At 39.4% G+C, this 23935-nt stretch overlaps 1 protein-coding gene across 8 annotated transcripts in view; it reads left to right on the top strand.

Annotated features, from left to right (window-relative positions):
* TASOR2 (transcription activation suppressor family member 2) overlaps positions 1 to 23935 on the top strand; it is an 80136-nt gene that overhangs the window by 19287 nt on the left and 36914 nt on the right. For 3 of the 8 annotated variants that reach the window (XM_078450480.2, XM_078450476.2, XM_078450478.2), the window contains exons 2-12: positions 1835 to 1968; positions 7983 to 8128; positions 8406 to 8501; positions 9555 to 9627; positions 13707 to 13798; positions 15675 to 15812; positions 15959 to 16083; positions 16163 to 16182; positions 16275 to 16374; positions 18083 to 18183; positions 18866 to 18969. In XM_078450480.2, the coding sequence (XP_078306606.2) occupies positions 1835 to 1968; positions 7983 to 8128; positions 8406 to 8501; positions 9555 to 9627; positions 13707 to 13798; positions 15675 to 15812; positions 15959 to 16083; positions 16163 to 16182; positions 16275 to 16374; positions 18083 to 18183; positions 18866 to 18969 (1129 nt within the window). Of the gene's footprint in view, positions 1 to 1834; positions 1969 to 7982; positions 8129 to 8405; positions 8502 to 9552; positions 9628 to 13706; positions 13799 to 15674; positions 15813 to 15958; positions 16084 to 16162; positions 16183 to 16274; positions 16375 to 18082; positions 18184 to 18865; positions 18970 to 23935 lie in introns of those variants that run through there. The other 5 variants (XM_060659373.3, XM_078450477.2, XM_078450482.2 and 2 more) reach the window with 5 other exon arrangements.

Consider the following 23935-nt stretch of genomic DNA (forward strand, 5'->3'; position numbering starts at 1 on the left):
AACATTAAAAAAAACTTTTTAAAAAGATAATTCCATTGGGGCGCCTGGGTGGCGCAGTCGGTTAAGCGTCCGACTTCAGCCAGGTCACGATCTCGCGGTCCGTGAGTTCGAGCCCCGCGTCAGGCTCTGGGCTGATGGCTCGGAGCCTGGAGCCTGTTTCCGATTCTGTGTCTCCCTCTCTCTCTGCCCCTCCCCCGTTCATGCTCTGTCTCTCTCTGTCCCAAAAATAAATAAAAAACGTTGAAAAAAAAATTAAAAAAAAAAAAAAAAAAAAAGATAATTCCAAGTAAATGAGACCTTAAACGATTTAACCAAGTTCATAGTGTGTTTTCAGTTGCCAACGAGAGTGGTTTAAACAATAAAGAAACATTTATTATTTCACATCTCAAAAGATTGAGAGGCAGGGCAGCTCCAAGTGAATTTGTTCAGCATTTCAAGGACTTCTTCAGTGATTGAGATTCTGTTTTGTTTCACTCTTAATGTGCCGGCTGATCAATCTCATCTTGGTTGCAAGGAATTCCGGGCAGCAAACACATCTTAAAACGACGCCCTAAGGCTAGAAGATGGAGATGGGGAGAATGTGTTTTTTCCCTCAGAATTCTCTCTACTGATGTCCATTCACATCTCATTGGCCAGATACCATAATGAGCGTAAATTCCCTCTCTCTATATATCTCACACACACACACACTCATATTCTCTCTCTCTCTGTCTCTCCCTCCCTCCCTCCCCCTCCCGCCTAAAGCATGGAATCACCTAATACCTAAACAAAATTGTAGTTTGGGGGAAGGAAAGAAAACAGGGCATGATATTTGGGAAGGCAAGTGTCAACAGTGTTACAATACTAACGTCTTAAAACAAGTTAATGGTAGGCCTACCCTCCTGGTCTCCTGATTCCCAATTTAGTTCTCCCCTCTTGACATAAATAACCTGTTTGCTTAATGAATGAATATCGTCAGTATTACAACTTCTTCTGAAAAATCTTGATAACATCCACACAATTCTGCCTCAGATCCTTTTTGAAAAAAGGGTGTACTATTATAAAACTAAAAATATACTAATTTTTTTTAAAGTACATTGAATTCTTCAAATAAACTACCCACAGTTCCTTTTACATATGTTTCTCTCTCTCTGCTCATACTGTTTCTGTTGCCAGAAAATATACGGGCTAGCCCTTCTTTCGGCTTTATTATTTGAGCACCTACTCAGACTTCAAGTTATCGATCCCTCTGAAACGTCTTGATATATCCCATCTTAATGGAATCCCTATGATGCACCCACTACATTGTGTTCTAGATTCTCCCACGTATTTATAGTACTGGTTTCTGTACAGGTTCATCTTCCTTTTCTAGTCTAAGCTTTCGTTGTAGAGACAGTTTCTCATATATATGTAATAGGCACCACTAATAGTTGTATCTAAAGAATGGATGAATCATATTTAGTGGTGGGGAGAGATTTTCTTTAACTGTATTCTATTTGATTTTGTTACTTTCAACCAGTAGAACATGCATGCAGTTCTATAATCTCTACTCTTCATTTCAAAAGATTTTTTTTTAAGTGAGGCCAATGTGATTACTATAAGCATAACTTCTTTCTGTGAACAGAATTTTCTTCAGAACTTAAAGAATATTAAAAGAAAGGCATTTCATCTTATGTGTGTTACTGCTTATAGACCAAATTTAGCCCTTAGCTCTGGAGACCTGTCAAAGATGGTAAACATTACAGAATTGTACCTAACATAAATTAGATGCCCAGTAAACATTTGTTTATATGGTAAATATGCTGTGAATAGAACTATTCGCTTTATGATTTCATTTTTTCTTTTCTCATTTTAGCAATTATGACACTAACAGAGAACAGGACTATGGCAAGAATTCTGGGGGTGTACTTGGTGACAATGAATTAAGACCACCCTCCCAGCTACATTCTGTCTTAGAGGAGACCGAGCCAGGGTTCATATCAGAAAAGAGTGGGTATTAAACTAAATGCTATAAGTTATTACTAACAAATCCAAAGGAAAACGGTAGAATTAAAAAATTTTAATTTCAATCATGTAAAATTAAAGGATTTTTTAAAAAAATTATAATTTCCAGTAACTACAAATTTCATTAATCCCAAAAAAGTCATTAATCCAAAATTAATGTGATTCAATTTTCAAATGGCATCGGAAAAGGTATATGTTCAAGGGAAATTGTCACATTTCTCTATTTGTATTTCTTTGAAGTTATGATTCATTTTGGTAGAAGTAATACATGCTTATGTAAGAAAACCTCAGTTGTAATATGTATAAGGTAACAAGTAAAAGTTCCCCTTTATCCTCTTCTCCTTCAGTAACCATTGGTTTAAACACTGTTAACAATTTGGTTTCCCATCTTTCTAGATCTTTTTCTGTAAATTTTCAAACACATATTTGTAATGTATTTTTTTTTACCAAAATGACATTATATAATACATGTTATTTACTCAGTATGTAATAGATATTTTTATATGTCAGTATATATGTATGTATTTTGATTTTTATTCAGTAGTTGTACGGTGTTTCCTTACTGACGGCAATTTAGTTGGTTATCTTGTGTTTTTGCTATTATAGATACAAGTGCGTGGAATACCCCTTGTACATATAGCCTGTGCACTCAGGCTAGTATGTCTAAGGAGTACATTCCTGGAAGTGGAATGCTTATCTGGTATACACATTTAAGTTATTGTTAGGTCCTGCCAAATTGTGCTCTAAAAAAGTTGTACTTATCTTAAACTGGCAATCCCTTAATGTCTGAAAAGTAAAGGTAATACATTTTAGGATCCGATAGTTAAGGAATGGGCTCTTCTTCAGCACCTATCAAAGGGCCAGCTTAGATTGATGGAGGATGGATGCATCGATTAGTGTTACCAGAGGTAGGTTGCAGTCCGTCTAAAGGGAATACTAATAAGGACCTTTAGTGGCAGGTGGTGTTGGGTTCTGAGTGTTTCTGTCTTTGATGAGTGCTCCTGCCTATAAACAGGGCATGTGGTCATGAGAGTTTGGGGGCGATGTAGAGGTGGCTGATTTGTGTTAACAGTTGTTGTGACACTGAAGTTGTTGGCATTAGTTCGTCTCATTATTTGCTTTCAGACCAGATAGATGCTTATAGAATAGAAAACAGATACTTGTGCCATAGCATCAGAGGTTGGTTTATAATTTTCTAATTCCTCTCATTAGCTGTTAAAAAGAGAAACAGGTGTCCAAAAGCAGACACTCAGTATCTCTGATGGCTTTTGAGAAAGGGGGAGATAAATACAGGGTACTTTGAGCAGAATCCAGCTTGTGTCAAGCTTGACTTAACTTTTTTTTTTTTTAATTTACTTCCAAGTTAGTTAGCATATAGTGCAATAATGATTTTAGGAGTAGATTCCAGTGATTCATCCCCTGTGTATAACACCCAGTGCTCATCCCCACAAGTGTCTTCCTTAATGCCCCTTCCCTATTTAGCTCATCCCCCCCCCATCCCCCCCCCACCCCCAACCCTTCCAGCAACTCTAGGTTCTCTGTATTTAAGAGTCTCTTAGGTTTTGTCACCCTCCTTGTTTTTATATTATTTTTGCTTCCCTTCCCTTATGTTCATCTGTCTTGTATCTTAAAGTCCTCATATGAGTGAAGTCATATGATACTTGTCTTTCTCTGACTAATTTCACTTACCATAATACCCTCTAGTTCCATCCACATAGTTGCAGATGGCAAGATTTCATTCTTTTTGATTGCCAAGTAATACTCCATTGTATGTATGTATGTGTATACACACACACACACACACACACACACCATATCTCTTTTTTTTTAATGTTTTTAATTATTTTGAGAGACAGAACAGGAGCAGGAGAGGAACAGAGAGAGGGAGATACAGAATCCGAAGCAGGCTCCAGGCTCTGAGCTGTCAGCACAGAGCCTGATGCGAGGCTTGACCCCATGAACTATGAGATCATGACCTGAGCCAAAGTTGGACGCTTAACTGACTGAGCCACCCAGGTGTCCTGATACACCACATCTTCTTTGTTCATTCATTCGTCACTGGACATTTGGGCTCTTTCCGTACTTTGGCTGTTGTCAATGGATGCTATAAACATTGGGGTGCATGTGCCCCTTTGAAACAGCACACCTGTATCCCTTGGGTAAATACCTAGTAGTGCTATTGCTGGGTTGTAGGGTAGATCTATCTTTAATTTTTTGAGGAACCTCCACACTTTTTTCCGGAGTGGCTGCACCAGTTTGCATTCCCACCAACAGTACAACAGGGTTCCCCTTTCTCCACATCCTAGCCAACATCTGTCATTGCCTGAGTTGTTAATCTGAGCCATTCTGACTGGAGTAAGGTGGTATTTCATTGTGGTTTTCATTTGTATTTCCCTGATGATGAGTGATGTTGAGCATTTTTTTCATGTGTCAGCCATCTGGATGTCTGCTTTGGAGAAGTGTCTATTCATGTCTTTTGCCTATTTCTTCACTGGATTGTTTTTGGGGGGTTGAGTTTGGTAAGTTCTTTATAGATTTTAGATACTAACCCTTTATCATCTGATAAGTCATTTGCAGATTTCGTCTCCCATCCCATTGGTTGTCTTTCAGTTCTGCCGATTGTTTCCTTCACCATGCAGCAGCTTTTTATTTTGATGAGATCCCAGTAGTTCATTTTTGCTTTTGTTTCCCTTGCCTCTGGAGACGTGTTGAGTAGGAAGTTGCTGCGGCCGAGGTCAAAGAGGTTTTTGCATGCTTTCTCCTTGAGGATTTCGATGGCTTCCTGTCTTACATTCAGGTCTTTCCTCCATTTTGAGTTTATTTTTGTGTATGGTGTAAGAAAGTGGTCCAGGTTCATTTTTCTGCATGTTGCTGTCCAGTTTTCCCAGCACCACTTGCTGAAGCAACCGTCTTTATTCCATTGGATACTCTTTCCTGCTTTGTCAAAGATTAGTTGGCCATATGTTTGTGGGTCCATTTCTGGGTTCTCTATTCTGTTCCATGGATCTGAGTGTCTGTTTTTGTGCCAAGCTTGACATAACTTTTGAGACTGAATCCACGCCTAGTAGAAATGTGCCCAGATCTAGGTGCTACAGGAAGGGATATTAACTCAGTGTCTAGAGCCATTGTGATTGAACTTGAATTTTCCCCACATGCTCTCTGTTGGTGACTTAAGTCCCAAGAGACACTCTTTCCACTTTACTGACAGGTATTTTTCAAGTTGTTTTAGTGTTTCTTTGTAGGATAGCCCCCTCTTCAGTCTCTTAATATTCTGATAACCTTGAATGTTTAAATGAAGCGTGTGTATTGCTCAGCAAAAATGCGGCCATCCATTTAGTGCTCATACTATTTTGTACACTAGCGAGACTCTTAAGTGGGAGTACATTGTTCAAGAAGAGGTAATGTCAAATAATTTCTTGATGAAACGCTCATCTATCTCCTTAGCTATGGAGCATGAAACTTGTGCTTTCTTGAGTATAATTGAGATCATTTATTATGAAAGACTCAAGATTTACTGTAGATTTCTAACAGTTATAGTGTGGACGTGCTTTTCCTTCTGCTAACTGTAAAATTATTTTGTAAATATATTGCTATTTGGAAAATGCTGACTTAAAGGGGAAACATTTTTAACCATAAATAGTTTTAGGTATAAAAATATATTAGCACACAGTCACTTCCTATTGTTTATTTTATTTTATTTTATTTTTTTAAGCATTTTTTAAAGTTTATTTATTTATTTTGAGAGAGACAGAGTACAAGGGAGGAGGGGGTGCACAGAGAGAAGGAAAGAGAGAACCCCAAGCAGGCTCTGTACTGTCAGCACAGAGCCCGATGAGGGGCTCAAGCTCATGAACCCTGAGATCGTGACCTGAGCCAAGATCGAGTCAGACACTTAGCCGACTGTGCTGCCCAGGCGTCCATCCCCTCCTAGTGTTTATTTTAAACCATCGTCTCTATTCATAGCTTTGTTGAGAACAGTATTCCTCACACTGACAAATAGTGTTCTCTGACACATGTATTTTGGAAATACTGTGTTGGATGGGCTTTTTTTATTTATTGCACTATTTTTCACAGTTTTTAGTTTATTGTGCATTGACCCTCAAAAATGTGGATATATGTAATATTCGTTACTTCTGCAATTTAAAACCTGTGTCTTCTTATTAACATCTTGTGGGATTGAAGAGTTGATAATCATAGAATGTTCATTTCCAAAGCTGTTTTATTTCGTTCACTGTAAGCAACCTATTTCTCAAACATTGAGCCTCAGAGTTTACTTAGATTTTTAAATATTATTTTGCCTTTTTAAAAATATGAAATACAAAGTTTCCCAAGTAGAAGTTTTAGAGGAATCCTGATTTGCATTCGAGCTAGCAGGGCACTATTTGTAAGACAGAGTTACAAAGACGTAGGCTTCTCACTTTGAGTAACATGGCTAAAGCCATCATTTTAATTCTTACCCCTGGTGTTTTGCTATTCAAGCCTCTTAAGAATATCCATGTGCTATAACATTTGTACCCTGCTATCGAAGGAAAGAGTGAAACTGAGAAAAAGTAAAACAGTTGATCTAGATCATGGATGAGATGTACGAATTTCAGAATAGTCTTAAATGTTTCATCCTCTTTTCCTTCCGTGCTACGTACAGTCTTTCACTTTGGATACTGGGACATTTTGTTTATTAAAGCGTTTTTGTTTATTAAAGCATTACTTAGGTAGTTGAAGTGGTAGGACAGTTGAGTCCAAATTAACTTGACTGAAATGTTTGTTTCCATTTCTGTAATAGTTTTTTTACCGTTGCTTATTAGTTACTTTTAACTAAAATTCCTGTTTTTCCTTTAGGTTTTGGACTTTAATGTAATCGGCAGGTTCTGGCAGAAGTAGGAAGCCATAGTAATGGTTTATTTATCCTATATGACCAAAACTCCTAGCCCTTAGTTTGTACCTCCCCACCTTGACCTTGTTAAAGAGAATAGAAATAGAAGGGAGTAAACAAATAGTTAAACGTTATGAGAACTCACTAGGCCCAGTTTTTGGCTAAAGTAAGGACTTGTAAAATGAAAAGTCACGAAGGCTCAATCCAGAGGATTATCGGGCCAAGTCAGTAACTCTGGATTAGGAGCTCTGCCTGTCACAGGAGGGGCGGCGCAGAATCTCTGGGATAGCATGTGTCTGCGTAGGTTTTCTAAAAAGTAACAAAGTTTCATTTTGGGGACATGGAGAAAAGTAATTTCACAATATAACCCGTAAGAAGTCAAGTTCGATAGACTTGTCTAGGCTCTGAGGAACCCCCAAAGATACAATGCTTTCTAATGTGTTTGTGGAGTGTGCACTATTAGGCCCCTTGAAAGGAACCCAGCAGGCTCACTTGGGGATTTGATGAGAAGACGGGAAGGGTAAGTGTCTCAAAATGTGGCGTACGTTTTAAAGAACTTCAGGATGAGAAACCTTGGTCTAAGCAATTGCTGACCACCACCTTGGCACTATCACGTTTGCTGTGCTTGTCCCGGCGGTCGTTACAGCGCACAGCTTTAAACCAGAAGGCCCGAGAGATCCGGCAGGGTTTATTTTACTCTTGTATTGAAAGTAACTCACCCTCAGTAACTCACCTCTGTTTTAAAAACTTGTTTCAGCGTTTATTTATTTTTGAGAGAGATAGAGCTCGAGCTGGGGAGGGACAGAGAGAAAGAGACACAGAATCTGAAGCAGGCTCCAGGGTCAGCACAGAGCCCGGTGCGGGGCTTGAACCCACGAACTGTGGGCTGAAGTTGGACGCCCAACCGACTGAGCCACCCAGCTGCCCCGCTCACCTCCGTTTAGATTATGTTCTTCCCGTGAGAGGTCTTTTAAGACAGTACAGGTACAGTCGCCAAGAACATATTGTCAATGTCTGCGTTGTCCAGGCAGGGACTAGATGACGTGTTCAGTGATATTTAGTGTGCCGCTTTAAACCCCATCCTTTGGTTATCTTAAACAGTTGCATTATTTTTGTTTGTGTTTTACAGTTTTTGAGACAGTGTCCTTGAGTTCAGACTCTCTCTTCCAGAGGGCAATTTCAATTCTTCATACTTCTTACTTGGACTCTGCATCTGAGCATGGTTTTCAGTACAGTCAAGTGACTTTGGTGAAAAATGACATTTTCTTAAATGAGGTGAGGTGCTTGGTACACACTGTGTCTGTGTGTTAGTTTTATTTTAGTTTTAAAGAAATAGACCCATCATTTTTGGTATATAAGCCTTGTTCTTCTCAGCTGTCACTTTCAGATGAGATAAGAAATCCTTGGAAGGTAATAAGAATGTATTCTAGGGAATAGAAAAAATAATTTCATTAGTTTTTTAACAGGAGGAATTCAGATGATGCATTTTTAAAAATTAATTTGCAAGGCAAAATAAATGTTTATAGCATTCAATTATTCTCTCTTTATACAGTACAAAGCTTTTTACCAAGAAAAAAAAGCAAGTAATTATACTCAGGAAGAACTTAAAGAGACTTACGGATTTCTTCTGTTTGAAACTGAAAGTCAGGTAAGGGGGTTAGGTCATAGAACATTAATTTTGTGATATTTGTGTACAAAATTAACGATATCGTTTAATATCGGTATTTCAGTTCTCTAAGATTTGTAAAATTACCAGTTCACCAGCCTTTTTTGTTACGTAATTTTGGTGGCAGTATAAATGATTGTGAAGGCCGATTATGAAAGAGATTTGATTTCTACACCTTTTCACAGGCCCGCTTTAGTTTCATCTGCAATACACTGTCAGCTCGAGGTCAGATTTGCATGAATGCGGGTTTCTTAAGTATCGGTAATGCCTTTTGACGGGGTGAATGGATATTTCACCGTTCTGGATCATGGTTCACATAGATACTTTCTGTTTCTTATGGAGGCTTTTTCAAGTTTCAGTTACATGGTGGGATAAGGTGAACACTTTTGGCCGTCAAGTTACTTGAAATTGTTTCATGACTGTCTTTGAAGATTGAACTTCTGTATTGTTTGTACCAAAACTTTGGGGGAAGGAAACTGCTATGTGGAGGGTGTGCCTCCAAAGATGTGTATGGCTTCCTGGATACAGATTTAACAACACTAGAGATTTATAATTCAACTTAAGATAATTCAGTATTGTGATTGTGATTGTGATTGAAGAATAAAGGTAGATGCTTAAAAAATACTTAACATTAGCATATACATAAGGATTGTATAGTAATACCAGAAGAATTCATTTATTTGCTTAATCATCCACTTACAAATAAGAGACACTGAATTCATACTAAAAGAGGCATTTGGGGTTAACACATCTTCCAGTTTAGTGATTCCATAGCTATAATTGAAATCTTCAAGAGAGGACTTAATCTGTGAGCTTGTTCAATTTAGTTTTGCTGATGACATGTTTGTTAACAGAAACGATAACATTTCATGAACTATTAACCAAACGGTTACCTTGCATAAGCTTGCTTTGTGCCATAAATACATACTGTGTACACATTCCATATCTATTTGAAAGGTTCTGTTGTAGTGTTATTTCATTGTCTCTCCTAAGACTGATACGATAAGCAAAGTTCTGTCTTTTATTTATTTCAAGGCAAAGTTAGTATGTCAGCGTGGACTCTGTGTGGGCAGCAGTGCTCTTACTACTCTTGGTGACCCAGCAAAAGGTAAGTCTGTGAGAAAAAAGAATCTCTTTTACAGGATGAAGTGGGGTTTAATTAATTTCATGAGATACTTCTATTAAAAGTCACTTTCATTAATGATATAAAAATCTTTAAAATCAGAGCTTTAAACAAATAAATGAGCTTTGAGTCTAAGAATTAAGAGTTTCCAATAGAGGTTACATATCAGAACTTTTTATATTTTTTTCTTTTCTTTCTTTCTTTCTTTCTTTCTTTCTTTCTTTCTTTCCTTCTTTCTTTCTTTCTTTCTTTCTTCATGTTTTTATTTATTTTTTGAGAGACAGAGCATGAATGGGAGGGGGCAGAGAGAGAAGGGGGGGGGACAGAATCCGAAGGAGAGTCCAGGGACTGAGCTGCCAGCACAGAACCCAACGCGGGGCTTGAGCCCACGAACCATGAGATCGTGACCTGAGCTAAAGTTGGATGCTTAACTGACTGAGCCACCCAGGAGCTCCAGAACTTTTTTTTAAAAGGTTGATTGGACTAGAAAAGATACTGAAGGTATCTTCCAGCACCAAGAGATTAGTACAGTCATCCAGGACTAATGAGGATGTCCTCTAAACTATTATAATGGCAGTAAGGAATAGAGAATAGATAGACCTGACCAAACTTGGCAACTGTGGAATGTGAAGAGTAAGAGAAAGAAATATTCAGATATAAAGTTGTAAACTTACACTACAGCAATATCGTTAATAGAAAAGAGGCACAGAAGGAGAAGACATTGTTAGGGAAGCCGAGGAGTTAAAAGAGAAAGGTAATCTTATAGTCAAGAATATGGATTAGCACTACATTTCTTTGAGCTTCAGTTTCCTCATCTGTGAAATAGATAAAACTGTCTTTTAGATCTGTTGTGAAGATAGTGGGAGGCTATGTGACGTGCTTAGCGGGGAGCACATACCTGGTAAATGGACACTACTTTCAGGAGTTGGATTTGAGAAATAATGAGATTTTCCTCAGTGTTTCTGGGAGATATCCTGCTGATGGTAAAAAAGTTGCTGGAAAAGGATTTAGAACTGGAGATTGGGATTCACGGTGGCGGGGCTGGGTGTTAGTTGAAGTCAAAGATACCGTTATGTGGGACAGTATCAGGAGGAGAAGGTGGCAAAGACCAGTCAGGACTGTTGGATCGTTGTGGGACCGTCAGGTGGGGAGGGGAGAGGAGGGCAGCCGGGAGCAGCGTAGTGGAGGAACAGCTGGGGAGTGGAGTTTGACGGAAAGCAGAAGGACCTAGGGAGAGCTATTTAGCTCTCTCAGATGCTAGCGGTGTGGGGATCAAGACTGAGATGATTGGGGGAGTGGCCAGATTCCTGCTGACCTTTTCTTTCACAGAGCTTCACCGAGATAAAGTTCATACACCCCGCACCTCACCCAGCGTGTCCAGTTCAGCGATTTTTAATGTGCTCATAGAGTCGTGCTACCCACAGCACAGTCCGTTGTAGACCGTTTGCATCAGCCAGGAAAGAAGTCCCGGGCCTGTTAGGAGTGACACCGCATCCCCCGCCACCACCAGCCCAGGCACCCACTCATCTGCTTTTCCCTCTGGGGATTTGCCTAGCGCAGACATTCCACCTAAATGGGACCCCATGTTACGTTGTATGACTTCTTGCCTCAGTTTAGTGTCTTCCGGGCTCCTCCGTGGTGTAGCTTGTACTGGCACTTTGTTTGACTTTTGGCTGCATAATATCCCGTCGTAGGGTTCTACCTGTTTTCTTTATTCTTTGAGCACTTGAGGGACATTGGGTTGTTTCCACTTCTTGGCTGTTACGAAAAATGCTGCTGTGCACACTTACATCCACGTTTTTGTGTAGACATTTGTTTCCACTTCTCTTAGGCATAGACCCGGCGGTGGAATTGCTGGGTTATGTGGTCACTCTGTAAAGCAACATGTTTGAAAACTTGCATTCACATCTTCCAAAGACCATGAAAGGGAATGTATATTCTTAACCCCTGTAACATTTTACATAAAACCTTTTTTTCTTCTTACTCTTTTTCACCACCCTCTTTTCATTATAAAACATAATAACATAAGAAAAGTAGAGAGGACCGTATAATACACCCATGCCCTAAGTTTAACAGAAAATGTTTTGCATTCTTCCCTTAATTTGGTTATAAAATTTTGTTGTTGTTGGAGAATTTGAAAGTAAATACTTCAGCTTATATCTCTAAAACAATAAGGCCGGTTTTCTACATTACTACAATCCCATGATTATATTGTTTAAGATACAGGCTGGCTTCAGTAGGGTGGTAGAGTAGAAACTGGATGATTCCAACAAGTACATTTTCTTCTTGAACACGTACTTGGCTGGGTAATAAAATAACATTCCTGGCTGTGTGCATTTTAAAGTTTTTGCCTTGGGGCACCTGGGTGACTCAGTCAGGCTTCCGACTTCAGCTCAGGTCATGATCTCACGGTTTGTGAGTTGGAGCCCCACGTTGGGCTCTGTGCTGACAGCTCGGAGCCTGGAACCTGTTTCGGATTCTGTGTCTCCCTCTCTTTCTGCCCCTCCCCAGCTCACACTCTGTCTCACTCAATAATAAATAAACATTAAAAAAAATTAAGTTTTTGGCTCACGTAGAAATGGATAGTTCTGTGTATAACAGTAATATTTTATATTAATGTACTATTTTATAGTAAATCTTCCTGAGGACTGCTTCCTGTGGCTGCTGCATCCATGACCCAAGCCCACTGTCCCCGCTTAAGTGACTTACTCTTCAGTCATGTGGTTATTAGTAGGAAGAAAGGACTTGGCCCTGGAACCCAGTGCTGACCACAAGCTCATTGCTCCCTCCAGCATATCACAGTGCTCTCGCCTTGCATTGTCTTTGCGTTTTGAGAGATGCGGTTCAGGAGTCTGTGGGACCTGCTCTTTCCTCCCTATTCCCCTACTGCTGCCACATGGAGACTTTCCTGTCTCATCTCTTACGGCAGCTTTCTGGTTGATCCCGATTCTCGTCTCTCCCCTCTTGAGACTCCGCCCTCTTTTAAGTGGCAGTCTGGGGGCACCCTGGTTAAGTATCCGACTTCGGCTCGGGTCATGATGTCACTGTTGGTGGGTTCAAGCCCCGCATCAGGCTCCACGCTGACAGTGTGGAGCCTGCTTGGGATTCTCTCTCTTCCTTTCTCTGCCCCCCTCCTCGACTCCTGCTTTTTCTCTCTCTCTCTCTCTCAGAATAAACAAACTTAAAAAAAAATGTAAGTGGCAGTCTGTTGCTGAACACCTTTGATGGGTCTCTGTTGCCTACGGCAAGCCCTACAAAGATCTCTACTGTTCAGTTCCAAGCTTCCTTTTCAGCCTCAAGCTTCTCGGGCTTTCTCCCCTGCTCCCCACACCGTGGCCCACTGTCCTAAACAATTTATAATCTTTTATGCTTCCATACTTTTGTTCACTCTGTTCTCTGAGAATTTCACTCGTCTGTTGAAAGAACTCCTTTTCTAAACAAATACATTACTTATTTCCATTTCTTTGTGTCCTCAAATACAGCATGTGTCTGACAGTTAAGTACTTCCTGTATGTTGGGCTGTGATGTGGCTTCAATGGTGAAGAACACAAACGTATTTCCTGCCTTTCTGGAAGTTTCACACACTAGCAGAATAAGCTGCTTGAAGGCAGGAACTTGTTTTATTTCCTTTGGTGTCACTGCTGCCTAGCACATACCTGCTATCTAGTAAACCTCAGCACTTATTATTATATGAGTACTTACTGAGATGTTTTGTAAAAAATAACTTGAGAATCAGATTACTGTAGGCCTTTCCACGGAATGATTGCCTGGGGAAAAAAATAAACTTAGAATTTACCAAGAATGTGATTCGTTCATCCCTCTTTAATTATTGTACCCAACTAGAAAATTCGTTGTCCGTCAGATAAATTCTATCTTGTCGTAGCTCTCATGTTTCCATACTTTTAGAATATCTCCAATAGTTTTTAAAAGGTAAGCAGTTTTGGAACAGTTTAATGTTGACTTTTATTTGTCTTTTTAGTTACAGGTAGCCCTTACATGTGAAATGTATATGAGTAAACAGTCCTTTTAAAGTGTGAATTAATCTATATCTTATACTTTTATAGGTGTGTATATTTCCAAATATTCAGACTATCTTCATGCAAGACCATGGTATCATGGGAAGTCTGGTTATGTTGTAATTTTTAACCTAATTAAGGTAAAGCCCAAATGCGCTTCTATATAATTTTTCTTTCAAAAACTAAAGGTTATCAGTCTGTGATAATGTTCTTTGCAGATCATTTGCTAAACATAGTGGTCATTGAAGACAGCTATCCAAATTCAGAAAAGATTACTGCTATTTTTGCTTTCCTTTAAAGACAAAGCTTTTTTTGTTCCTTTGATAGATCACCTATGAATATGTTTTTTAAAAATAAAAAAAAAATTCAAAATAATACAAAAAGTATTCAGTGAAAAGCCTTCTCTCACCCTGGCCCACAGTGCCTCTTTTTAAATATTAACAGGACACCAGTAGCAGCTTATAAAACATTGTGATTCCAGTTACAAGAGATGAATTTAGAAGGGAACTTTCGTTTTTTGGTTTAAATTGTCGAAATAAGAGAGGCTGTTTCCTCGATCCCTAAAACATCCAGACCCTGTTCGCAGCTTTATGTGGCATCTATAACTGCTGATCTCAGAAATTCTTCAACACCCTTACATAGTTCAGTACAAGTGAATAGCATGATTAGAAAGTTCACTTGGGTAGATCCAAGGCCAACTTGATTTTAGTGCTTGGTGGGCTTTGTGAGGACACATTGTGTGGTCTCGTTTTGTTGTTTTTGCTTTCATTGTAGCTTTCTTACTATCTTGAGTTCTTGGATTATAAACACTACTGACGTGTCTTTTTAAGTGTGAATCCTTCTTATTCCAAAGTGTGTCCCCAAGAACTGGCCAGCAGGTAGCATCCCCTGGGGCACAGTCCCCGCTTGCCCTCCCTCGTCCACCGCTCCGCGGCAGAGGGCGCCGGCTGCCGTCGGGGGTGTGTTTATGTCCGCTGGGCTTTGCCCTGGGCTTCTTGGCCCTGTGCCCTCCTGCTGCTGGACATGCTGTTCAGTGTTTACCTGTATGTGCTCTCAGTTCTTCCTTTACTGCTCAAAAGTCAGCCGTGTCCGACGCCATAAAATGTTTGAGGGGGAGACAGTACAGGCTGTGATTGCTCACTGAGAAGTGCTGTCTATATGCTTTGGCTTATTATTATGGCCCCTGACTGTTCTGTAAATGAAGAAGCAGGACCTTAACATCAAAAAAAAAAAAAAAAAAAAAAAAGTAAATTCTTTCTGTAAAGATAAAAATAAAAGTTGCCTATAACTTTACCTCATTTGGTATATACTTTATGTATTTTTCCGCATATGTCATTATATTATTTACAAAAGCTTTTAAAATTACTGTATGATATTTCATTGTATATATGGTAACTTTGATTGCCTTCCTTTTTTTTTTTTTTTTTTTTAAGTTTTCTGAAAGACTTATAAGAAATCTATTATAGGAAATACTATCAACTGTTCAGTAATTGGGGCCAATGACCTGCTAAGCACTTTACTGCATATCTGCTCCTTGCTAATTTACTGAGTCCCAGCATAGTAGAAATATCTTGATGTGTATTAAATTACAATTGATAACTTAATACTTCAGTTTGAAAACTCGTCCTGTGAAAGTTTGGATTTTTTGGTCATCTTTTATGTTACAGTCATTGACTGAGCTAATCTATTCGGTTGGTAGGCTATATAATTTTTCTTTTAGAGAAATGGTTCACTTAAATTTGGGATGATTCATGTCCTTCTTTCGTGTTGAGATAAAAACTATGGTCATTTACCTCAGAAATATGCCCAGGTATACCAGATTTTTAAATACAGTGTTAAGAGGCTTATGGATAACTAAAACAATTGTTGGCCTTAACGTAATTTTCTAAGAGCCATAGTTCTTAACAATCTGTTTGAAACACGTCCACATCCTCATTAGGCTACTTTTAAATGAATCCTAGAATAAGATTATTGCCATTTAGAGACATCTGATTAGTCTTAATATTTTCATTCTAGGGAAAAGTCAAGTTTGTGTCTGAGAATTATACAACTAACTATACTAGCCCATCTTCTGGCTATGATTGCCACGTGGCTGCAAATACTAACAAGGTTTCTCACAAGACGAGTCATTTTCGCGCATTTGAACTGAGTCAGGTATAGTCACCGGGGAATAAATCGTTCCCAGGATACATTTCTGAATCTAATGTGTTAAATGGCAGGACTGGGTGGAGTTGAGATGAACTTGGTGCCTATGGAGTTCCATAGTGCTACCCTGATAATCCTTATTTCTCTTCTTTCAGTATTACCTCTATGAACTTTCAGGCAGCACTGTTATTGAGCGGCCCAGGCAGATCTGTCCTTATGTTATTGTAGCTTTTCAGTACAGGGAACCTAAAAAGATGGCAGCATCAGCTCATGAAAGCATGTAAGTAATTGTGCACATACTTTGTTTTACTGGATCTGTTTCATTTGCTCTTATAAAAATACCTTTTCTTTTTCCCTAGATTTGAACTCAGTGAAAATGGTAAGAAATTATTTAATTAGTTCTTTTGGGTTTTTTTCAGTAAATGTTTTGTTCATAAGTAATCAGTTTCTTTTTTTACTCATTTCTTAAAGCTCTTACCTCTTTGTGGCAAGGCAAATTAATTATTCAAGGCTGTCTGCTGTGTGATGTCAGTCTTTGGTCCTCTTACGGTACAGCTGTTCCAGCCCAACTGTAAGTATTGAGTTTGTGTCCTTTACTAATGTTTGTCTCTTTTTTTTTTAATTCTCATTTTGAGGTCTTGTTTGTTGGTACTGGTGTGAAATGAAGCAGTTGTACTTGGTGTCAGATTAGAGTACGTTTGGGTAGATGTACGGAGCACAGGCAACCTAAATTCAGATCTAAATTCCAACCTTGGCTTTGAAATAGTTTTATAATCTTTGACAGGCCACTTTTGAGATTTTAATATCTTTATCCATTCATAGGAATATGACTTCACAGGCTAAACTGAATTGATACTAGATGTTTGACTTTCCCCAAGAAAGAGATTGGATTTGTCTAGATAGCAGGTACAGCAGATTATAGGCACTTATGCTATTGTTGAGTCTTTATTAAGAATTACAGTATCTGATTTTCTGATTATCCCATGGTTTTCCTAGACTCCTATTAAGTGGAGTAGCTATTACATGTAGTTACATTACAATGAATTATTTTCGTCTGGGGCACTGTGAAGGGCATCTTATGAAATCTTTTTATTTAATCTGTTCTTAGTTAACCCCCAAAACTATTGAAAGATAGACATATTTTATTGAAATATGAAGTGAAAACAGGTGTGCTGTCAGAATTTTCTTTCTATTGACCTGTTTTAAGAAGAGGGAGGAGTGAGGGGAGTATTAGAACCCAGAGAGTACAGTAAGAATTCTGGAAATAAATGGGAGAGACGGGAAGGTTCTTTGTCACTATAGAATGCAGTTAACCTATGTAGAGAGAAGTGGTCAGAACAATGACCTAAATGGTCCAAGTTAACGTCACCAACAGTGGAATAAGTATCACGTGCTTCCTGATGGGATGCAAGGAGAATGACATAGTGCCACTTGTGTGGTTTTCCTGCTGTCCTAATCAGCAGGAAACATCAGACATACCCAGATTGAGGGGCATTCTGCAAAATACATGGTCTGTGTTCTTGAAAAAAATACCAAACCCATTAAAGATAAAGAAAGACCAAGAGACTCGCCAGATTGAAGGTGATTAAAGAGACATAACTAAATGGATTGTGTCATTCTGGATTGGATCCTGGACCGGGGGAAAAAAAAATGTTTTGTTACAAAGCCCCACAGTGAGACATTTGGCAAACTTTGAATAAGGTATGTGGGCTAAATAATGGTACTATATCATTGTTAATTTCTTGATTTTATTAATTGTTTTGTGGTTGCATAAGGAAATGTCCTTTTTTAAGGACACACACACTCAGAAGTATTTAGGGACAAGGGGGGCATTTATAAGTCCAGAAGTATTTGAAAATGAGTTTTAAAGAAGGAAACAGTCGGGGAAAATGGTGCAAAAGTCTGGATGAGGTTCATTCTGTGGCACAGTGTGGTGAACCAGTCCACTATTGTCCGAAGTCGCCAATTCTCACATAGTATAACGTTTAGAAAATTCTCATCCCAAGATGCATAATTCTTCCATTCATGTGGATGTTTGGCTTCATCTCAGAAACACACGCATTCAGAAAATGTGAATGTATTTGCCAACGTGGTCTGTGGGGTTCTGTATTTAAAAATCTGCAGTATTTATATATGTGCATATTATCTGACTGGGATTTTATCAATTTAAGGACTTTCTTGTTTTGATATTTTTGCTTGCATTTATATTAGAAAATCAAAAATTATGAAGATGTAGTTTAAGTGTTTATTAGATCGCATGATGTTGTTTTGTTTTTTAGACCACATGAACTAGATTTTAAGTATGTAATGACAATCTCATCTTTGAAAAAAAGACTACCAGAAGCTGCCTTTCGAAAACAGAATTACTTGGAGCAAAAAGGTCTGTTCACATGGAATGATACATTGCACGTCCTGGGCTTTATTCCACTGATTTTTATCTATCATGCACACACGCATACACACACTGTTGAGTTTTGGCCCTAAGTGATTCGCAAAAGGGCCTTTCATGAAAGTTGTAGGGTTGCTATGTGATTGAGTTCCTTGGAAGCCAACTAGAAACTGTGAAAGGTAGTTTATCTAAGGTGGCAAAGACTAGATTTACTATGGAACACTGAGGGCGTTAAGCAGAAAGATGCTTACAAATAGTTGGAACCACATGACAATGCCTTTCAAGGAGAACAGAGGTTTTGCGGTGGTGGTTTTTACTTATTTATGTACTTCTAACTGAAGAAAAACAGCAGAAAACACAAGAAGGAAATTTCCTGGTCATTTAGATTGATTCATGGAACATTGATGTTTATATTATTTGTATAGTATTTTTTTTGGTCTTGTCAAATACTGTAGTAGAGTCAATGTTAATGAAAGCGTTGTTTCCAAATGCTTTATACAGTAACTTCTTATTAAGGACTTTTGTAACAAAGACCATTGAATGATGAATGTTTTTTTAAGAGTATTCCTAGCTCTTCTTTCATCTTTTCAACATCTAAAATGGATAAATTGGTTACTAAAAGGCATAATGGCATTTTAAAAAATTGTCCTGTTTTTCTGATTTTTCTCCACAGTCTGTTGCCAAGATATGTGCTTCAGGATGTATGAGGTGGAACTGTCAAACAAACAAGGGGAAAAAATAGATAAGCTAATAGAATACATTAAAAATAAGCAACTGGTAAGGCTCATCAGTTTAAAATTTAATTACTATTTTTGCCTTGCATTAAGAAATCGATAGCTAATTATTAGTTGGCTGTGCCTAGAGTGAATCATTTAGTTTGCTGAAAGGATTTTCATCACTTAATATTTATCGACTAACACCTTCATCCCTTTTTGTGCCTCGGTGAACTCTCGTGTCTCGTTAGTCTGTTTATACTCCTGATTTTAAAAATAATAGAACAGTTTTTCCCAAATCCTTTTTTGTTGTTGTTTTTGTTTTATGACAGAAGAATTGAGTAGATCCCTAGGGTGTCTGAATTAATCAAAGGACCATTTGTGAGATACTTCTTTACAAGTGATGTGTGTTGATCTATAGCTATATGAGGGAAAAAAAATCAAAAGCTAGTGCCTCTACTGTTTCCATATTGTAGAAAGTAAGACACTAATGAGAAGCATATAACAATCTGAAGACTTCTCTCCGTTTTATTTTATTTTATTAAAAAAATTTTTGTAAACATTTATTTATTATTGAAAGACAGAGAGAGACAGAACATGAGCATGGGAGAGGTAGAGAGAGGGGGAGACACAAAATCCGAAGCAGGCTCCAGGCTTTCAGCTGTCACCACAGAGCCCTACATGGGGCTCGAACTTATAAACCACGAGATCATGACCTGAGCTGAAGTTGGATGCTTAACCAACTGAGCCACCCAGGCACCCTAAAGGCTTCTCTCTGTTTTAGAGATCACAACCAACAAACACCACAGAAATATGAACACTTATTAGAGAGTACTATGAAAAACTATATGCCAACAAACTGGACAATCTGGAAGAAATGGACAAATACCTAGACACTCCCACACTACCAAAACTCAAACAGGAAGAAATAGAAAATTTGAACAGATCTATAACCGGCGAAGAAATTGAAGCAGTTATCAAAAATCTCCCAACAAGTAAGAGTCCTAGGCCAGATAGCATCCCAGGGGAATTCTACCAGACATTTAAAGCAGAGTTAATACCTATTCTTCTGAAACTATTCCAAAAAATAGAAATGGAAGGAAAGCTTCCAGACTCATTCTATAAAGTCAGCATTACCTTGATTCCCAAACCAGACAAAGACCCCACTAAAGAGGAGAATTACAGGCCAATATCACTAATGAACATGGATGCAGAAATTCTCAACAAGATACTAGCAAATTGAATTCAACAGTATATTAAAAGAATTATTCACCATGATCAAATGGGATTTATTCCTGGGCTGCAGGGCTGGTTCATTATTCACAAATCAATTAACGTGATACATCACATTAATAGAAGAAAGGAAAAGAACCATATGCTGCTGTCACGAGATGCAGAAAAAGCATTTGACAAAATACAGCATCCTTTCTTAATAAAAACTCTCAAGATTTTTCTCAAGAAAAGTTGGGATAGAAGGAACATACCTGAACATCATAAAAGCCATATATGAAAGGCCCACAGCTAATATCATCCTCAATGGGGAAAAAATGAGAGAGAGCTTTCCTCCTGAGATCAGGAACACAACAGGGATGTCCACTCCCACCACTGTTGTGCAACAGTGTTGGAAGTCCTAGCCTCAGCAATCAGGCAACAAAATGAAATAAAATACATCCAAATTGGCAAAGAAGTCGTCAAACTTTCACTCTTTGCTGATGACATTATACTCTACATGGAAAACCCAAAAGATTCCACCAAAAAACTGCTAGAGCTGATACAGGAATTCAACAAAGTCACAGGATATAAAATCAATGTACAGAAATCAGTCGCATTTCTATACACCAATAATGAGGGCAACAGAAAGATATCAGGGAATTGATCCCATCTATAGTTGCATCAAAAACCATAAAATATCTCAGAATAAACCTAACCAAAGAGGTAAAAGATCTATACACTGAAAACTTTAGGAAGCTTTTGAAGGAAATTGAAGATGACACAAAGAAATGGAAAAACATTCCGTGCTCATGGATGGAAGAACAAATATTGTTAAAATGTTGATGCTACCCAAAGCAGTCTACACATTCAATGCAATCCCAATCAAAATAGCACCAGCATTCTTCACAGAACAGAACAAACAAACCTCTAATTTGTATGGAACCACAGAGACCATGAATAGCCAAAGTAATATTGGGGAAAAAAAAAAAGCCAAAGCTGGAAGCATCACAATCCTGACTTCAAGCTGTATTACAAAGCCATAATCAAGACAGTATGGTATTGGCACAAAAACAGATATATAGATCAATGGAATAGAATAGAGAACCCAGAAAAGGACCCACAAACATATGGCCAGCTAATGTTCAACAAAGCAGGAAAGAGTATCCAATGGAAACATGTCTCTTTAGCAAATGGTGCTGGGAGAACTAAACAGCAACATGCAGAAGAATGAAACTGGACCACTTTTTTACACTGTACACAAAAATAAATTCAAAATGGATGAAAGACCTAAATATAAGACAAGAAACCATCAAAATCCTAAGGAGAAAACAGGCAACAACCGCTTTGAACTTGGCCACAGCAACTTCTTACTTGACATGTCTCCGAAGGCAAGGGAAGTAAAAGCAAAAATGAATTATTGGGATTTCATCAAGATAAAAAAAAGACGCTTCTGCACAGCGAAGGAAACAGTCAGCAAAACTAAAAGGCAACCGATAGAATGGGAGAAAGATATTTGCAAATGACATATCAGATAAAGGGTTAGTATCCAAAATCTATAAAGAACTTATCATACGTTAAAAAAAAAAAAACTTATCAAACTCAACATCCGAAAAACCAATAATCCAGTGAAGAAATGGGCAGAAGACATGAAAAGCCACTTTTCCAAAGAAGACCTCCAGATGGCAAACTGACACGTGAGAAGATGCTCAGCATCACTCATCATCAGGGAAACACAAATCAAAACCACACTGAGATACCACCTTATCAGTCAGAATGGCTAAAATTAACAACTCTGGAAACTCTGATGTTGGCGAGGATGTGGAGAAAGGGGCACCCTCTTGCACTGCTGGTGGGAATGCAAACTGGTGCAGCCGCTCTGGAAGAAAGTATGGAGGTTCCTCAAAAAACTAAATACGAAATTACCCTGTGACTCTGCAGTTGCACTCCTCGGAACTTATCCAAAGGATACGAGTGATGATTCGAAGGGTCACATGCCCCCCGATGTTTAAAGCAGTGCTGTCAACAATAGTCAAATTATGGAAAGAGCCCAGATGTCCACCCACTGATGAATGGGTTACGAAGATGTGGTATATATGTATACAATGGAATAGTAGTGATGAGAAAGAATGAAATCTTGCCATTTACAACAACATGGGTGGAACTGGAGGGTATTATGCTAAGCAAAATAAGTCAACCAGAGAGACAGATACCACATGATTTCACTCGTATGTGGAGTTTGAGAAATTTAACAGATGGTCGCAGGGGAAGGATAGGAGAAATAAGATGAAAACAGAGGGGGAGGCAAACCATAAGAGACTCAAATACAGAAAACAAACTGAGGGTTGATGGGTTGTGGGGGTGCCCATTGGTGACGGGCATTCAGGAGGGCCCTTGTTGGGATGAGCACTGGGTGTCCTGTGCAAGTGATGAATCACTGGATTCTGTTCCTGAAGCCAGGACTACACTGTGTGTTAAGTAACTTGAGAATTAAAAAAAAAAGACTTCTCTCCCTTTTTGTTAACCAGGGTTCCTCAGTGTGAGGAAGGAGGATGCCGACTGTGTTAGTATAGTAAGTCCTAAACATCCCAAAGGCGCTGGTGTTAAAGGTAAGACAGTGAGCAAACACTGAGCCCGTCAGCGGCCTGCTGGACTATCCCCGTAGTAGACAGCAAGGGATCGAGAAGTTAAAATAGGACACGTGTAGGAGCTGTGAACGTAAGGGGTCTTCGGGCCGGTCAGTTAAGATACTTTGAGGTACCTGTAACGGAAACCCAAACTGGCTTAAGCAGTAAAAGGGTTTAACAGGCCTACTCTTCAGTTCCAGCTGAGGGGCGGGTTCAAGTACCGTTTGCCCAGGACTCTCCGTTTCACCTCGCCCTCCCCTGCACAGCAGTTTTGTCCCGAGGCTGCCACGCGGCGCTCCCTGCTTCCTTTGCGCGTCCAGGGAGGGAAGCCTCCTCCTAACCTTCACTTCAGTTTCCGCAGGCCAGTCGGTCGTCTGCACACCCCGCGCAGACTGAAAGGGCACGGAGTGCCCTGGCTAGCTCAGGCCGTCCCGAGCCCGCCTTCCAGAACCGGGTCCGGGTCAGTCCCGCCCAGGGCCCGGCAGTGCTCCTCAGCCCGGCAGGACCGGCTGCGGCACCGGATGCCGAGTGGGTGGACGCAGACTGTCCGCTGTGGCGCAGGGGCTGTGTTGTCTCGAAGTAGCGTGACCCAGTTTACATTTGGAAATTGAGAGGAAGAGAGGCCACAGAGCTTTTGAGAGAATGCATTAGCGAAGCAACTGCTTGTGAGCGTGAGTGGTGTCAGAAGTACCGGAGACTCGGTGCCCGAGCCACACGTCACATGAGGTCCTTCCTCCTCCGTGTCCGTGTCTTTTCTCTTCTGAAGTTTTTATTTTAATTCCAGCAGTTAGCATACAGCGTGATGTTGGTTGCAGGTGTACAACATAGGGATTCAACACTTGCGTACATCACCCAGTGCTCGTCACGAGCGCCTCCTTCATCCCCCATCACCTCGTCCCCCCGTCTCCCCACCCTCCCCTCGGGTAAGCAGCAGCGCGTTCTGTGTAAAGAGTGTCTCTTGGTTTGTCTCTCTTTCCCTTTGCTTGTTTTGTTTCTTAAATTCCACGTGAGTGAAATCATACGGTCTGTGTCTTTCTCTGACTGACTTATTTCATTTAGCATCTAGCTCCCGTGCTTTTTTTTCTTGCCTTATTGTGTCATGAATATTTTTTACGTGTCAGTCTCCCCACCTAGACATTGAGTTCCTTGAGGGTAGTTATCATATCTTAAGTATGTTTGACGCCTTAGTGCCCA

The sequence above is a fragment of the Panthera onca genome, chromosome B4 (assembly GCF_046562875.1).
Source record: "Panthera onca isolate mPanOnc1 chromosome B4, mPanOnc1 haplotype 2, whole genome shotgun sequence".
NCBI lineage: Eukaryota > Metazoa > Chordata > Mammalia > Carnivora > Felidae > Panthera > Panthera onca.